This window comes from Nyctereutes procyonoides, unplaced genomic scaffold (genome assembly GCF_905146905.1).
Source record: "Nyctereutes procyonoides isolate TBG_1078 unplaced genomic scaffold, NYPRO_anot_genome, whole genome shotgun sequence".
Taxonomy (NCBI): Eukaryota; Metazoa; Chordata; class Mammalia; order Carnivora; family Canidae; genus Nyctereutes; species Nyctereutes procyonoides.
The window spans coordinates 8,985,001-8,999,136 of record NW_026575040.1 but is presented as its reverse complement, the minus strand read 5'-3'; the positions used below and the strand labels follow the sequence as shown (position 1 = coordinate 8,999,136).

The 14,136-nt window shown below is 38.9% G+C and overlaps 1 protein-coding gene across 5 annotated transcripts in view; it reads left to right on the top strand.

Annotated features, from left to right (window-relative positions):
• IQCH (IQ motif containing H) overlaps positions 1 to 14,136 on the top strand; it is a 200,814-nt gene that overhangs the window by 83,704 nt on the left and 102,974 nt on the right. For all 5 annotated transcript variants that reach the window (XM_055319891.1, XM_055319894.1, XM_055319893.1 and 2 more), the window contains 2 exons: positions 1,283 to 1,362; positions 3,371 to 3,409. In XM_055319891.1, coding sequence (XP_055175866.1) covers positions 1,283 to 1,362; positions 3,371 to 3,409 — 119 coding nt within the window. The remainder of the gene's footprint in view (positions 1 to 1,282; positions 1,363 to 3,370; positions 3,410 to 14,136) is intronic.

The following is a 14,136-nucleotide window of genomic DNA, read 5'->3' as shown; positions in this document are numbered from 1 at the left end:
AGGTGATGGGTAGTTTCACAGTCAGGGAGGCTCCCTGGAAGCCAAGAAAACTGAAAACCAGGTCAAACCGGGTTGGTCAGAGGCAACCAACAAATGTCTTCTATGGAGATGAATTTTAGTGATTAGACTCTAGAATTCCTGCTACTTTTTAAGAGATGGCTGAAGAGATTGCTTGCAGCCAACTTGAGGCAATGTGAAAGAGCCCAGAACTCAAGGTGGGATTCCAAATTGTGTACTGATGTGCTGTATTTATATATATATAAATATATATATAAATATATATATTTAAATAAATACTGATGTGCTGATCAGTATTTGCCCATTCTTACAAATGGGCAGATTGTTGTTCTAAAATAGACAGAAAGGGGTTTGGACTAAGGGAGTTGAAGAAGCCTCACTCCTTTGACTCAATTAACTATATGCATAAATTATTTTTAATTTTCTTTCTTGGAAGGAATAGTGTAAGGATTTTTCTCTCCTGAGAATGTCAGACTTGAACTATTTGTAAAAGGCTGATGGATTTGCTGCCAGGCAACAGGAGAGATGTGATTTCTCTCCAAAGTAGCAGGTAGGCCTACCCACCTATGGACCAGATCTCTAAACGTTGTTGCTTCAAGATTTAATTTCAAAAATGGTATTTACTCTCTTTTCACTTGTATTATTTCCCCCAAGGCATTTAAATTCTTCAGAATTGCCTTTTTTACTGACCACACAGTACAATAGTCCATCATATATAGTTATATTAACTTCCTTATTAAATGAACTTGGGAATATGGCTCCTTGAAGAAATCTTATAGCAAAACATTTTTTAAAGATTTTATTTATTTATTTGGGGGCACAGATAGGGGGAGGGGCAGAGGGAAAGGGACAAGCAGACTCCCCACTGAGCGTGATGCCCAACACAGGGCTCAATCCCAGGACCCTGAGATCATGACCTTAGCAGAAGGCAGAGGCTTAACCAACTGAGCCACCAGGTGCCCCGCAAAACATTTTTATGTGACAAATATTATTTTCTAATATGCCTGGTTTTAAAATGTGCCTTTTCAACTGGGCAGTGTGCACGAAAGGAGCTGACCTTATACTCTAATGGAACAGTTGCCCTCATTCTTCTTGCTTTGCTTTTGAAGTCAATGATCACAAATGTTTCATTGAATTGATACAGGCCAGACTATAGTGAACAGTGACAGAGCCACTTGACTTTCAAGTGGCAAACCCAATAGCATCCACCCAGTGACTCAGCCTTTTTCTGGAAGAGGTAACATTGCACCACCTCCATCCACAGCCCCTTTCACTATACCTCAGAAACCACAGCTGATTCCAGTGGAAGCAACGAAGTTCTCTCCCAAGAAACGAAGATCACAGGTATTCATGCTTCTTTTTTTAAAAAAAGATTTTTAATTTATTTATGTGGGGGGGAGAGAGAGAGAGAGAGAACACAAGTGTGAGGGGACAGGGACAGAGGGAGAAGCAGGCTCCCATGCTGAGTAGGGAGCCTGATGTGGGGCTCAATCCTAGGACCCCGAGATCACAACCTGAGCCAAAGGCACTTAACTGACTGAGCCACTCAGGTGCCCCTCATGCTTCTAATTAACAGAAGCAAATTGTTATTTCCAATATTCTCAGTGAGATGTTTGGTAATATACACATATTATAGAATTGTACCATTCGCATAAAATAAATACTATTTTGGTTGCTGGGATGCATTTGATTTTAAAGGGGGATTGCTGTACAAGTACATACCATGGCATTGTCCACAAGGTATTAAAAAATTCAATCATGCCACATGTCACATTGTAAGATTAACTAAATGTGCCAATCTGTACCCCTAGCTGGTCAAGAGTCCAGGAATCTGGAATACAATAGCTCTTGCTTTATATCCATATCCCTGTTGCGTAGGGTATGGTCTTATGAGGTTTTACTCTACTTCATTTGTCTTTAAGCATAGAATAAAAGCAAGTGCTCCAGTTTTGCACAGATATCCTAATGAGGAAAGGGAAGAAATTCTGTATTCTCTAACATTAGGACCTCACGGTTCAACATAATTAATCCTCATGGAGATTTTTTGGGTTTATAGGTGCTGGACTTTTGAAGCTTGCTTTCTTATGTTTATGAGCCACAGAGTTGTGATAATTGAAACTTTTCACTACAAAAAGGAGACAGCTGGCAGTGTCTTTTTCTGGGCTTACCCTATGTGGTCATATTTACAGCTGCTCCCATTTAAAAAAAAAAAAAGGCAAGGAAGAGAAATGCAAGAGTGGCAGAGAAGAAATGACTCGTACTGTCTCCACATAGTAGACTGTTACCTGCTCTTCCCAGACCTTCATCTTAATGTCCAAATCTTCCTTAAGATGCCTTCCCTGTATTTGCAGCACTGGTGGCTGTGTCCCCTTAAGAGATTTCCAAGCTGTTTATGTAGCAGCGTGTCATGTGACTCCCCAGTTGCCATGGCAAATATTTGTGTTTCATGAAAAATGTGGGTAAAAAAAAAAAAATCAATGTAAATGGCCAAATCCCTAGACAGACAGGCCTTCAGGCTAGTGTTTGGCCTGCACCACGATTGTTTCAAATTCAGCTGTTTCACAGGCTGTGCGAAGGCCACGGGCTAATGTGCATAATGGGAATAGGCAGGGGCACCTGTTTTGATTCTCACCATGTTTGAGCTCTCAAGCCCCACAGTGTTAGACAACAGATCTACAGGTAATACAGACATGACGAGGTTTTGTGCAGTAATCGACCTTTCTCAGAAGAAAAAAAAATTGTTTTGATAATGACACTTTTCAGAGTGCTAATTAGTCCTGCCTTTAATTTCCTCTCTGTTGACTTCACAAAGCTTTCCCCTACTGCTGGAGCAGTAATATTTAAAGACTCTTTCCTGTGGTCCCAAACTGGTATATTTCTGAATTGACTCTTCAGTGGTAAATGTAATTATTCATACACTCTGTGAAGAGCATCCTAGCATGGAAATTAAAAGGCTAACAGAAACACTGACAGAGCCAGAGCAGACCTTGGATCCGTATCCACCACCGGGCGGTGTGGTGCCACATGGAGAAGCCCTTTCTTGGAAATACTTCTTTAAGGGTCCCCTAGAAGCAGGACTTGGCATCTGACTGTAGCTGTTTTTGTAAATATTTACTTTGTCAAACTCTCTCTTCCAATCAAACAGGGCTCTTGGCAAGCAACACAACATTGTCTGGGGTGGGAAAGGTCTTTCTAATTATTAGCTCCTGCTTGCATAGAAAGAGGGAACAGGCTGGCCCAGCGGGGGGAGCCAGGGGAAGGAGGCGGAGGGAGGTTCTGTGCTTCTATTTGTTTTGTAAAATTGCCCACGAGAGTCATTTTGATTTCAACTGTGTTTCATTCTTCATTGTAGGGGAAAGGCAAAAGGTCAAGAGGACATCATGATAGGAAGGTCTGTAATTTGTGTGACTAGTTGAAATTTGGGGTTTGTCACCTGATGTCCCTTCCTTTGGCTGCAGGGCAAAAGTATGGGAGCCTGGTTGACAGCTGGAGCCTGCAACAAAAGTTCTTTTGCTCTTCTTTTATAAAAGAAATTAGGTCATGTATTTAGAAAAATAAATAAATAAAGGTTTATTTAAAGTGAAAAACCTCCCCTCCCCAACCCCCACCCATTCAGTTAGAACTGAATTACTTCTCAGTCTTCAATCCAGAAAAGTGATTTAGCATACTCGAAATGTGGCTGAATCACAATGGTCTTCACCCTCAGTCTATGATTCTCATCTTTTAAAAATCGACTTAAAAATACATAAAATGAAAAAATAATAAATAAATAAAATGTGAAAAAAATTCCCTTGTCCCCCTGCATGTGCTGGCATGTGTGCATGGGTGTGTATGTGTGCCTTCATACACATGTGCACATGCACACACACTGCATATATGAGGTGATTAGTAAGGGTATAGGATTTAGAATTAAGCTACCTAAAACCAATAAGGTAACCAAAACGTTGGGAGAATGAAATAATTCCCACAAATACAAGTACATGCCAGTAAGGAACATTCCCCTGGGCCATGAGTGAGTAATAAAAGTTCTAAACTTGAAGCAGGAAGGAGCTGGATTCTTCTCTTACTAATAGAGGAATTTTGAGCAAGTCACTTAAATTTTCAGTGCCTCACTTCCTCCTCTGACAAATACGGATAATAACTCTTTTCTCATAGGTTTGCTATGTTTGTGCTGCCAATGTGTGTGGAAGTGCTTTGGCATTATAAAGCACCTGTTAACAGAATTCACTGGCTTATTTTTAGGCCTCCCTTCTAGGCCTCCTTTCCTTTGGGGATCTTATCATAAGGAATTTCAGAGGGAGCTTAGCCTCCCGTTTTTAAGGAAAAAGAGCCCACCTTTTAGGTCTCGTATTTCTGCAGAGCTGTGACAGGACAGAGCTGTATTTATAGCGATGACTGCATACAGTCCTTCCAAACCTAGACCAATCAGTCCTGGATACACTAATCAATGAAATCAGAACCTTCCCTCCAGCTTCCCTCGACTTCTTGCTATGAGGAAATTGTGAGCTGGCTCCTACACTTTAAAAATAGGATGTGGTTTAAGAACACTAGGTATGATATATCTGGAATATTTATAGTGGCGGACATTGATTGAGCATGTTCTTAGAACATGGCGCTAAGCATCTTCCACACCCACTGAATGTTCACAGCAGCCCTAGAACCTCTGTAGTGTCATTGTCCCCAACCCCACATAGTTGGTAAAAGGGTATGGAGGATCCAGGTGAAAGAACGAGGCTCCAGAGTCTACCCTCCTACACACAAGGTTATGAACTCTTCCACGTGCACTAGTTTTCCAAATGTTACTACTGCTATGATTATAACTACCACAACCACAACCACTACCACTACCACTGCGACTAGCACTTACGCATATCATGTGCTTACTCTGGTCCATGGATTGGCTCACTTCATTTGACAACATCTCTCTGCAGTAGGTACTATTATTATTCCCATTTTCCTGGAAGGACCCAAATACGGAGAAGTTAAGGTCATCCACCTAGTAAGTGACAGAGCCAGCATACAGAACTGGGCTATGTGGCTGCCAGAGTCCTAAAGCCTTAGAGATATTTTAAACTTTCCATCATTTTTGGTGGAAATCTTTCTAAAAGATTTCCCTATCTCTGCTTTCCTACTGTAATCTAACATTTTCTCTCCCCAGCATCATGTATGCAGAGAACCCATTTCTGGTCATTTTTCATTTGCTTCCTTCACTCTCAGGACAGTGTTTGTCATCTCTGCTGTCACGTCTGCTTTCATTGGCTCTGACTTTCAGGAGCCCTTCCTGTCTTCTAGATCATTAACCAAGTAACCAAGACTCAAGAAGTGAAAGGATAAAGTTGAGTCAGTCAGGCTTTGCACAGGATCCAAGGAATAACATAATAAGCAGGGGTAGACTTTGTAATTATGGCAAGAAATCTGAGGCCTTTATTTTCAGGGCTTTAGTTCAAATGTTTAAAGTTGCTGAAATTGCCTCTCTCAGCAAATACATCTTTTTATTATCTCAAGTCAGGCGTGTTAACAACTATGTCAATATCCACTTAATTTCAATTAATATTTCGAAAATAAAAAAAATCACTTGTGGGTAAAACAAGCAAACATATTTATTGGATGTAAGGGTCCAGGTTAAATTCATGAGTGTGTTTGCTTCTGGAAATTGGAGAGGGAAAAGAATGAGCTAAAAAGAGATAGAGGATTTCAGTTGTACCTTATGTGCTGGTTTTTTATTTCAAAATATATATAAATATACAAATATTTTAAATACATCTAATTTTTATTATAAACACATAAAATATAGTATTTTTAAATGTAAAAGATTTAAATATATTTTTTGTCTTCCTTGCTTCATATATATATATCATATATACATTATATATATCCTGTATTATCTAATGTTATCTAATTCATCCTCATGTAGAGTTCCCTGATTTAAACTACTGGACTTTTATTGTTTGCTTTCTTACATTTATGAGCCATAGACAGATATATATATATATGTGTGTGTATATAAATATAAACATGTAATATAATATACATATGTATATATAATATATAGAGAGCATGCAAAGAAGACAAAATACTAACATGTGCCCATGGTAGCTTTTTTATATGATTCTCTATACTTTTCTGCATTTTCAAAACTTTTTCCAAATTAAAGAAGAAAAAAAAAGTCTACTTTGTAAGACATATCTCTGCTGTAAAATCTACTTTGGTACAGAAAGAATAGGTTTGGGTGATAACCTTTTTTTTTTTTTTTAGGGTGATAACCTTTTAATATCAATTTTGAGGTCTTGCTTTTCTTAGTCATTGTTATATTGTTACTTTCTTCAATATTTCCCCAGTGTATACTCTCAATCCTTATGTTAAAAATTGTGATTATTTTACAGGTGAGTCCGTTGAACTATTTTTTTTAAGATTTTATTTATTTATTCATGAGAGACACAGAGAGAGAGACAGAGACATAGGTAGAGTGAGAAGCAGGCTCCCTGCGGGCAGCCCGACACAGGATTCAGTCTCAGGACCCTGGGATGATGACCTGAGCCAAAGGGTTGACACTCAACCACTGAGCTACCCAGGCACCCCTAGTTGAACTATTTTAATCAGGTAACATGTATGACAGTGATACTGCCCTTGCACAATCTCATTTCCCCAATCTGTATAATGCGGGGATTAGACCAGCTTGGGGTTTTTTAGAAAATTTCCATGGTCCCTACAATGCTCACCCCAAGACCCCCAAGAAAAGGAAAAAAGCCAAAGTTCCCAGTAGGCAGGGCTCTAGACCCCTCACACCCACAGCAGCTATGTTAATTGTGTCTATCTTTACCATTAGATTGTATTGTTTCTGAGCAAAGTGTTCCAAGTCTGAAAATACATACTTTGAAAACCTTACCAGGAAGTATCTAGCAGCAGCATTTAGTTTCAACATGACCCATCTACTCAAGGGAATAAGTCCACTTCTTTTTAAATATTTATTGAAGTATAATTAACACAGAGCCTACAATATAACGATTCAATAATGTGCACTCATCACAAATGCTCGTCACAAGTGTATCCTTAATCCCCTTCATCTATTTCACCCAACCTCCCCAAACCTCCCCTCTGGAAACTGCAAGTTTGTTCTCTGTATTTAAAAGTCTGGTTTTTTTGTTTGTCTCTTTTTTCTTTGTTCATTTGTTCTGTTTCTTAAATTCTACATACAAATGAAATATGGTATTGATCTTTCTCTGACTTATTTCACTTAGCATTATACTCTCTAGATCTGTACACATTATTGCAAATGGCAAGATCTCATTCTTTTTTATGGTCGAGTAATATTCCATTACACACACACACAGAGAACATCTTTCTATATCCATTCATCTATGGACACTTGGGCTGCTTCCATACCTTGACTATTGTAAATAATGTTGCTATCAATACAGGGGAACATATTTTTAAGTTGTGTCTTTGTTTTCTTTGGGTAAATACCCAGTAGTGGAATTACTGGATCATATAGTAATTATATTTTTTAATTTTTTGAGGAAATTCCATACGGTTTTCCATTGTGGCTGCAACAGTCTGCATTCTCACCAGCAATGCAAGAGGGTTCCTTTTTCTCCACATCCTCACCAACCTTTCTATTTCTTGTGGTGTTGATTTAAGCCATTCTGACAGGTGTGAGGTGATATCTCATTGTGGTTCTTATTTGCATTTCCCTGATGATCAGTGATGTTGAACATTGTTTCATGTGTCTGTGGACCATCTGTATGTCTTCTAGAAGAAAACATAGGCAGTAATTTCTTTGACACTGGCTGTAGAAACATTTTTCTAGATCTGTCTCCTCTAGCAAAGGAAACAAAAACAAAATTAAACTACTGTGACTACAAAAAAATAAAAAATAAAAAGCTTGGGACACCTGGGTGGCTCATCGATTAAGCACCTTCTTTTGGCTCAGGGTGTGATCCTGGAGTCCTGGGATCGAGTCCCACATTGGCTTCCTGCATGGAGCCTGCTTCTCCCTCTGCCTGTGTCTCTGCCTCTTTCTCTGTGTCTCTCATGAATAGATAAATAACATCTTTTTAAAAAATAAAAGAAAAAAATAAAAAGCTTTTGCACATCAAAGAAAACCATCAACAAAACAGAAAGGCAACCTACTGAATGGGAGAAAATAATTGTGAATTACATATCCAATAAGGGGTTAGTATGCAAAATATATAAAGAACTTACAAAACTCAACATCAAAAAACTGCAAATAATCCAATTTAAAAATGGGCAGAGGACATGAATAGACATTTTTCCAAATCAGCATACTTCTTGAAGAGCACACAGTGCCTCCCCAATGGGGTTTGTGCCCAGCACAATGCAGTCTCCTTTTTTGTCTTGTTTTAAAGGGTCACAGAGAGGGCAGGTGGCACTTTGGCAAGAATTGGAGTTCTACAACCTGAAGATACAAGATGAGATTCAGAAGGAAGTCTAGGACTGCTCTTTCCTCTTTTACATTCACTTTCCCTCCTTAAACCTCACTTAATTTACCTTCTTAATGGAAGAAAAGGAAAAAGAAAATTCAAAAACAGAAACAAAACCTGTGGCATCCTTTAAAACCATTTGTTTTTTCTAATTCACTAGCAACTTCCACCCTCACCTATTGCATGACATGAACTTTCAAAGTGAATTAAAATCATACAGCTTTAAATGCAAAGCAATATTTTGTCTTGTAAGAAGTAATTGAGAAAAAAAATACTTATAAAATTGTCTTTATTTCTCTTCATGGCATCTAAGTATCTACTTCTATTGCATGGGACTAACAATTTTACTTATAGGAAAAAGGGTTATCAATAAGCCACAAAATAATCTTGATTTTTTTACTTTATCTTTTTTATTCATCAAACTATGACCTGATCCTTCATAGAAAATTTGGAAGGTTCAGAAAAGAGGGAAAAAAATGCCTAAATATGAAAAAAAAAAGTCGTATAATACCATATCCCTTTGGCATTATTTAAACTTTGGCATGGCCCTCTGTTGTTTTCATACAGTATATTCAACTGTGATCCATCTCTTTTCTTCTAACAATTTATCATAAGCCTTTATATATATGACTTAAAAGTCTTCATAAAACATTTTAATGACTATTATCCTATTGTTTGATATTAAATTATAAATATCAGATTATTAATAACTATTCTAATTATTGATAATTAAATCATTTCCTATTGCAAATAAAACTGCCATGAACATCTTTCATATTTGTACATAAATCTTTGTATTTAAGCTACTTCCTAGCAGAATTCCTTAGTCAAGGGATAGACATTTTCAGTAGTTTATTAGTGCTTCAAAACTCAAGGTATGAGTTTGCAAATAACTTGTATGATTATAGAACAGTTTTGTGCTGTAAACCCAGCCCAAGTGGCTATGAGCTTCATTCATTTATGCATTCAACTAATCTTCATTGACCTTTAACCTTGTACCAAGTAGTATACGACTTTGAAGATGTAGCAGTGAACAAAACAAACCAAGTGTTTGGCCTCTTGGGACTTATATTCTAGTGAGGAAGGCAGATATTTAATATAAGAGTCAGACAGTAATAGGTGCTATGAATTAAAATAAAACAGAATCCATATATAGGTTTAGAGAAGGTGACAAGGTGGAGTGTTTTAAGAATTTTGCAAGTATTTCTTCGCCATCTGGGATCAACAGACTTGCTATTCACACATTTTCCTCAGGAAAACTGTAAAGTCAAGCTTTACTTTGGTGATAACAGAGATCCTTTTGGAGGCTCACTTTTCTTCCTTTACCCATGGAGAAAATGATGATGTGTCTTTTCTCAGAAATCTAGGAATTCAGGCTTCTTTTCACTCCCTACCTTCTGGGTACCCTGTGCCTATCCCAGGCAAATTCCACCCATAATTCATAATTGTCCCAAGTGGTCCTTCACTATGTCGCATTCCCTCAGAAAATATTATAAAGGTAGGAGAAAAGATAAAACCAATGCAGCAGTAAAATGAGATAGGTCTCTAGAAAAGGAAGTTTCACATCTGGCTGAAAATATATCCCATCTCTTAAAAAAAAAAAAAACCCTTCCAGATTTTGTTCTGTTTGATCTTCAACCAGAATTTGATTCAATGATTGTTTTTGTTCCAGAAGAATACATCAGGGAGGGGGGATTTTTTTTCCTCCTCAGAAAGTGCTCAGAATTCAGGAAGACTCATTTGAATAAAGATACCTTTCAAAGCAATTGCAGAAATTATCCCTTGAAAATTGCTGTTGATCTGAGTGGCCTTCACACAATTCTCTTTCTTTATAGGTCTCTGCTCAGTGAGTTCTCTATTTTTGCCTTTTATCCTCTTTATAAAGCTTAGAGATTCTGACCCTCACTTCTAATTGATGCTTATGGCTTAAATGCAGTTTCTATGTCCTATGAACTGAGAACTATTTTGTTGATTTGTATACCCTGAAATACTGGAATATCACTCTTTGGGTTTCTCTACCCATGAGCACCTTTACATGTAGTTGGTATAAACAGCTATTCCTCTACTCTGATGTATAAGTTTCTAGAAAAAGCTTCCTATTTAAAAAAGAGAAAAGGGGGAGGGGAAGTCCCCACGTCTTTTTCATGGTAGATGAGGTGATGTTTGGATATGTTTGCCTTCGATTTGATGGTTCTGCTAGCTCCAGAAGTTTATTAAACAACACATATCATTTAATAAGGGGTAACACTTTAATCATAGACACACAGGGTGTCAAAATCAGAAGTACCCTGAATGATCCCCTAATGGAAACTAATACCACATGGGAGAAGTGACTTCCTAATGCCATGTAGTAAGGTGGTAATAGCCTAGATCCTAAGTCTTCTCACTTCAAATCCATCACCTTCCTACCATGCCATGGTTCATTAGCATGTTCATAGGGGTTAGTTTAACAGACTGCTTTCCAAATAAGAAAGAAACAGCAAGTCAGGGCCAGGTTGGCTCTGATGTAGGAGGTGGTAAAAGGAAGGTTGAATGAGCAGAGCACAGCTTTGTAAGAGGCCATGTAGGGAGTTCTGGACAGTTAGAGCTGTGGGCATGGATGGTATAGGTATCCATGGGGCAGCCAGCTATGTGATCTTGGGTAAATCACTTAACCTCTCTGTTTCCTATCTATGGTGATAATCACATGGACTGGGACACCCGGGTGGCTCAGAGGTTGAGCGTTTGCCTTTGGCTCAGGGCGTGATCCTGGGGTCCAGGATTGAGTCTACATCAGGCTCCTTGCAGGGAGCCTGCTTCTCCCTCTTCCTATGCCTCTGCCTCTCTCTGTGTGTCTTTCATGAATAAATAAATAAAATCTTTCTTTAAAAATCACATGGACTGGATAATCACATGTACTGTGAAAGGTTCCTTACACGTGTTACAATCTTCACAGCAATTCTGCAGGGATTCCTCATTTTTAGAAATGAGAAACATTTAAGTTTAGAGAGGATGTTATCTTAGCTTAGACTCCCATAGCAAAATACCATAGGCTGGGTGGCAAAAACACATTTATTTCTCATGGTACTGGAGGCTGGAAGTGCAAGATCAGGATGCCAGGATGGTTGGGTTCTGGTGAGGGCCCTTTTCCTGGTGTGCAAGCAGCTACCTTCTTGCTGTATCTTCACATGATAGAGAGATCATCTGTCTTGTGTCTCTTCTTATAAGGGCACTAATCTCATCAGGAAGCCTCCACTCTTGTGACCTACTTCTCAAGGGCCCTACCTCCAAATACCATCACATCAAGGACCTGGCTTCAACATATGAATGTTGTGGGGACACAAAATTTCAATCCATAGCAGTTGATAACTTGTCCAAGAGTACGTAGCAGACAATGGCAGAGCCTGGACTTGAACTCAGGTTAGTCAGACTTCAGGGCCAAGGCTCATTTCCCTAAGCCCATAGTAGCCTGTTGAAAAAAAAGGCAAGGCCAGTGACCTTCAAGATCTGCCATGCTCTAAATTCAGTACCATAATTCTGCTGAATCCCTAAATTCTCCTTAGGTCAGCTGCTCTCTCTCTCTGAATATTGTTTATAACTTTCAAATAATGCTAGCCATCTGACGTAATTATATCTGTTCTATTTAAAACTTAACACATTTCAGACCCTTGATAAATATTAAAGAGCACACCAGACAAGTGACATCCCTGGCTTTCAGGGAGTAATGAACATTCCATCTCTGAGGGTCATTTCTCTCATACTCTAAATCTAAGCACTCAGAGCCATAATGATCAAGAGGAATTTATTCTTTTTCACACAACAGAATTGCCAAAGCTAGTTACTAACAGGTATGTTTGAGTATTTGAGAAAGTGAACATCAGCTTATGGATTCAAAAGCAATTTAGTCTGTCTTTCTAGGCAAATCCTTCTCTAAAAATGATACCCATGTTGGATTATCCCAAATACTTGCTAATTTGCCACCAGGATATCTTGGTTATATCTAATTTAGGGATCCTCAGCTATGGTCTAATACTACATCCACATGCTATCGACATGTGTGAGAAGAACATTTCTCATAAAGACATTCAACTTAGAAATACACACATACCCTTGTTCCCAGAGTTTTTCTTTATGGCAGTTATTTCCAAAGTTTAGGAGGTAATACTGGGCCTATCATTTTTGTTTCATACCTGTGACTTTATTGACATATGTAATTATTATCCTGCCTTCCTTTTTTTTTGTTTTGTTTTAAATTTATAATTTTTCCTAAATAACTGCTCCAGAAACGCTCAAAATTACCTAATTAGTAGTAACACGTTGAAAATGATGGAGCATTTCTCAGCTAGTTGATTCGGTTAGTTAGAGCAGGATGTTAATAATTAGGCCATGGCCACAGGTTTGGGCTCTGGCAAAGCTGTGGCCAGGGTCTCAGGAAGGACCAGGGGAGAATGTGGATAGCAGGACAGAGAGCCATCTCCACTAGAAGGAAAACTATGTTGCTATTGGGTCAGTAATAGTAACATTGGGAGGACAGCATATCTTAATAAAAAAAAAAGGTGGAAGGGAGGGAGATAGGAAGGAAAGAATAGAAGGAAGGAATCGAAAGAAGGAAGGTAGGAGGAGGGAAAAAAGGCAGGCAGCAAATAATTGTAGACAAGTTCATGGAGATAAATAGTAAAGGAAGAATAACAGAAGGAACCAAAATCTGAAGCACGGCATGACCTTTAATCAGGGCTCTTATTCCTAGCAGGCTGTGAAGCAGCTTTGTCTTTACCTGCTCAATGGATCCTACAATGCTGATGCACTGCTTTAATTTGGGAAGGCTTTCTCTTGAGAGACATGTCTTTTCCAGCTCTAAGTGTGAAGTGCTCCCAAGTGTGGCATTCTCTGTGACAGATGTACTACAGTTATGCTTTAGCTGACTCCAAACCCATAGCTTCCCTGTGCCTGAGTGGTCTATTTGATGTCCAAGAGTGTGTTTCCTTTGAGAACAGGTCTTTACTGGAATATCATCCAAGAAGGTAGGGAGGTATAATCCCTTTGTTCTAAAACAGCCACTGTCAAATTCTGGAACCCCATTCCTATACCAGTGCTCTTCTTTCCAAAGGTTTTAAAGGCATTTGCTGCTTTACATAGACACCCTAGGCCTATGCCTTTGGAAGGCACTGCCTGAGAGAGACTTAAGAATCCTCTTCTTTCAAAATCTTCTCCCAAGGTTGCTCCGTTTCATATGAGTCTCTGTAAGGATAAGGAACTTCAAAACTGTTTTCATATTTCCAAGGAAACCTGATTCCCCGGCAAACCTCTTGTCCAGAGCTGCGCTTCTTATAAAAGTCTCAAGCTCTTGGCAACAGGATCAAACACATGACTGGCAGGACGAGCCAGTTGCATACATGTCCATCTGTGATGACTCTACGTGTCTGTTTCTCACTCATGAAGCCTGGTCATTCTACTCTGAATTCTAACCTTCTCATCATCAGACTCCATTCTTGGAGGAAGGCAGAAATGTAGCCACAGGCCATGTCTGTTGGAACATGTGCCACTTGTCTTCCACTAGGAGTTGTGGCTCCTCCTGCCTGCACTGTTGTCTGCTACAGGAGGCATTATTTCTCCAGCTCTCTCTTGCCCATCCAAGAGGAAGGAATTGGTCTTCATCCACCAAACAGTTTGCATCCTCTTTTGGTACCTTGAGAAGATC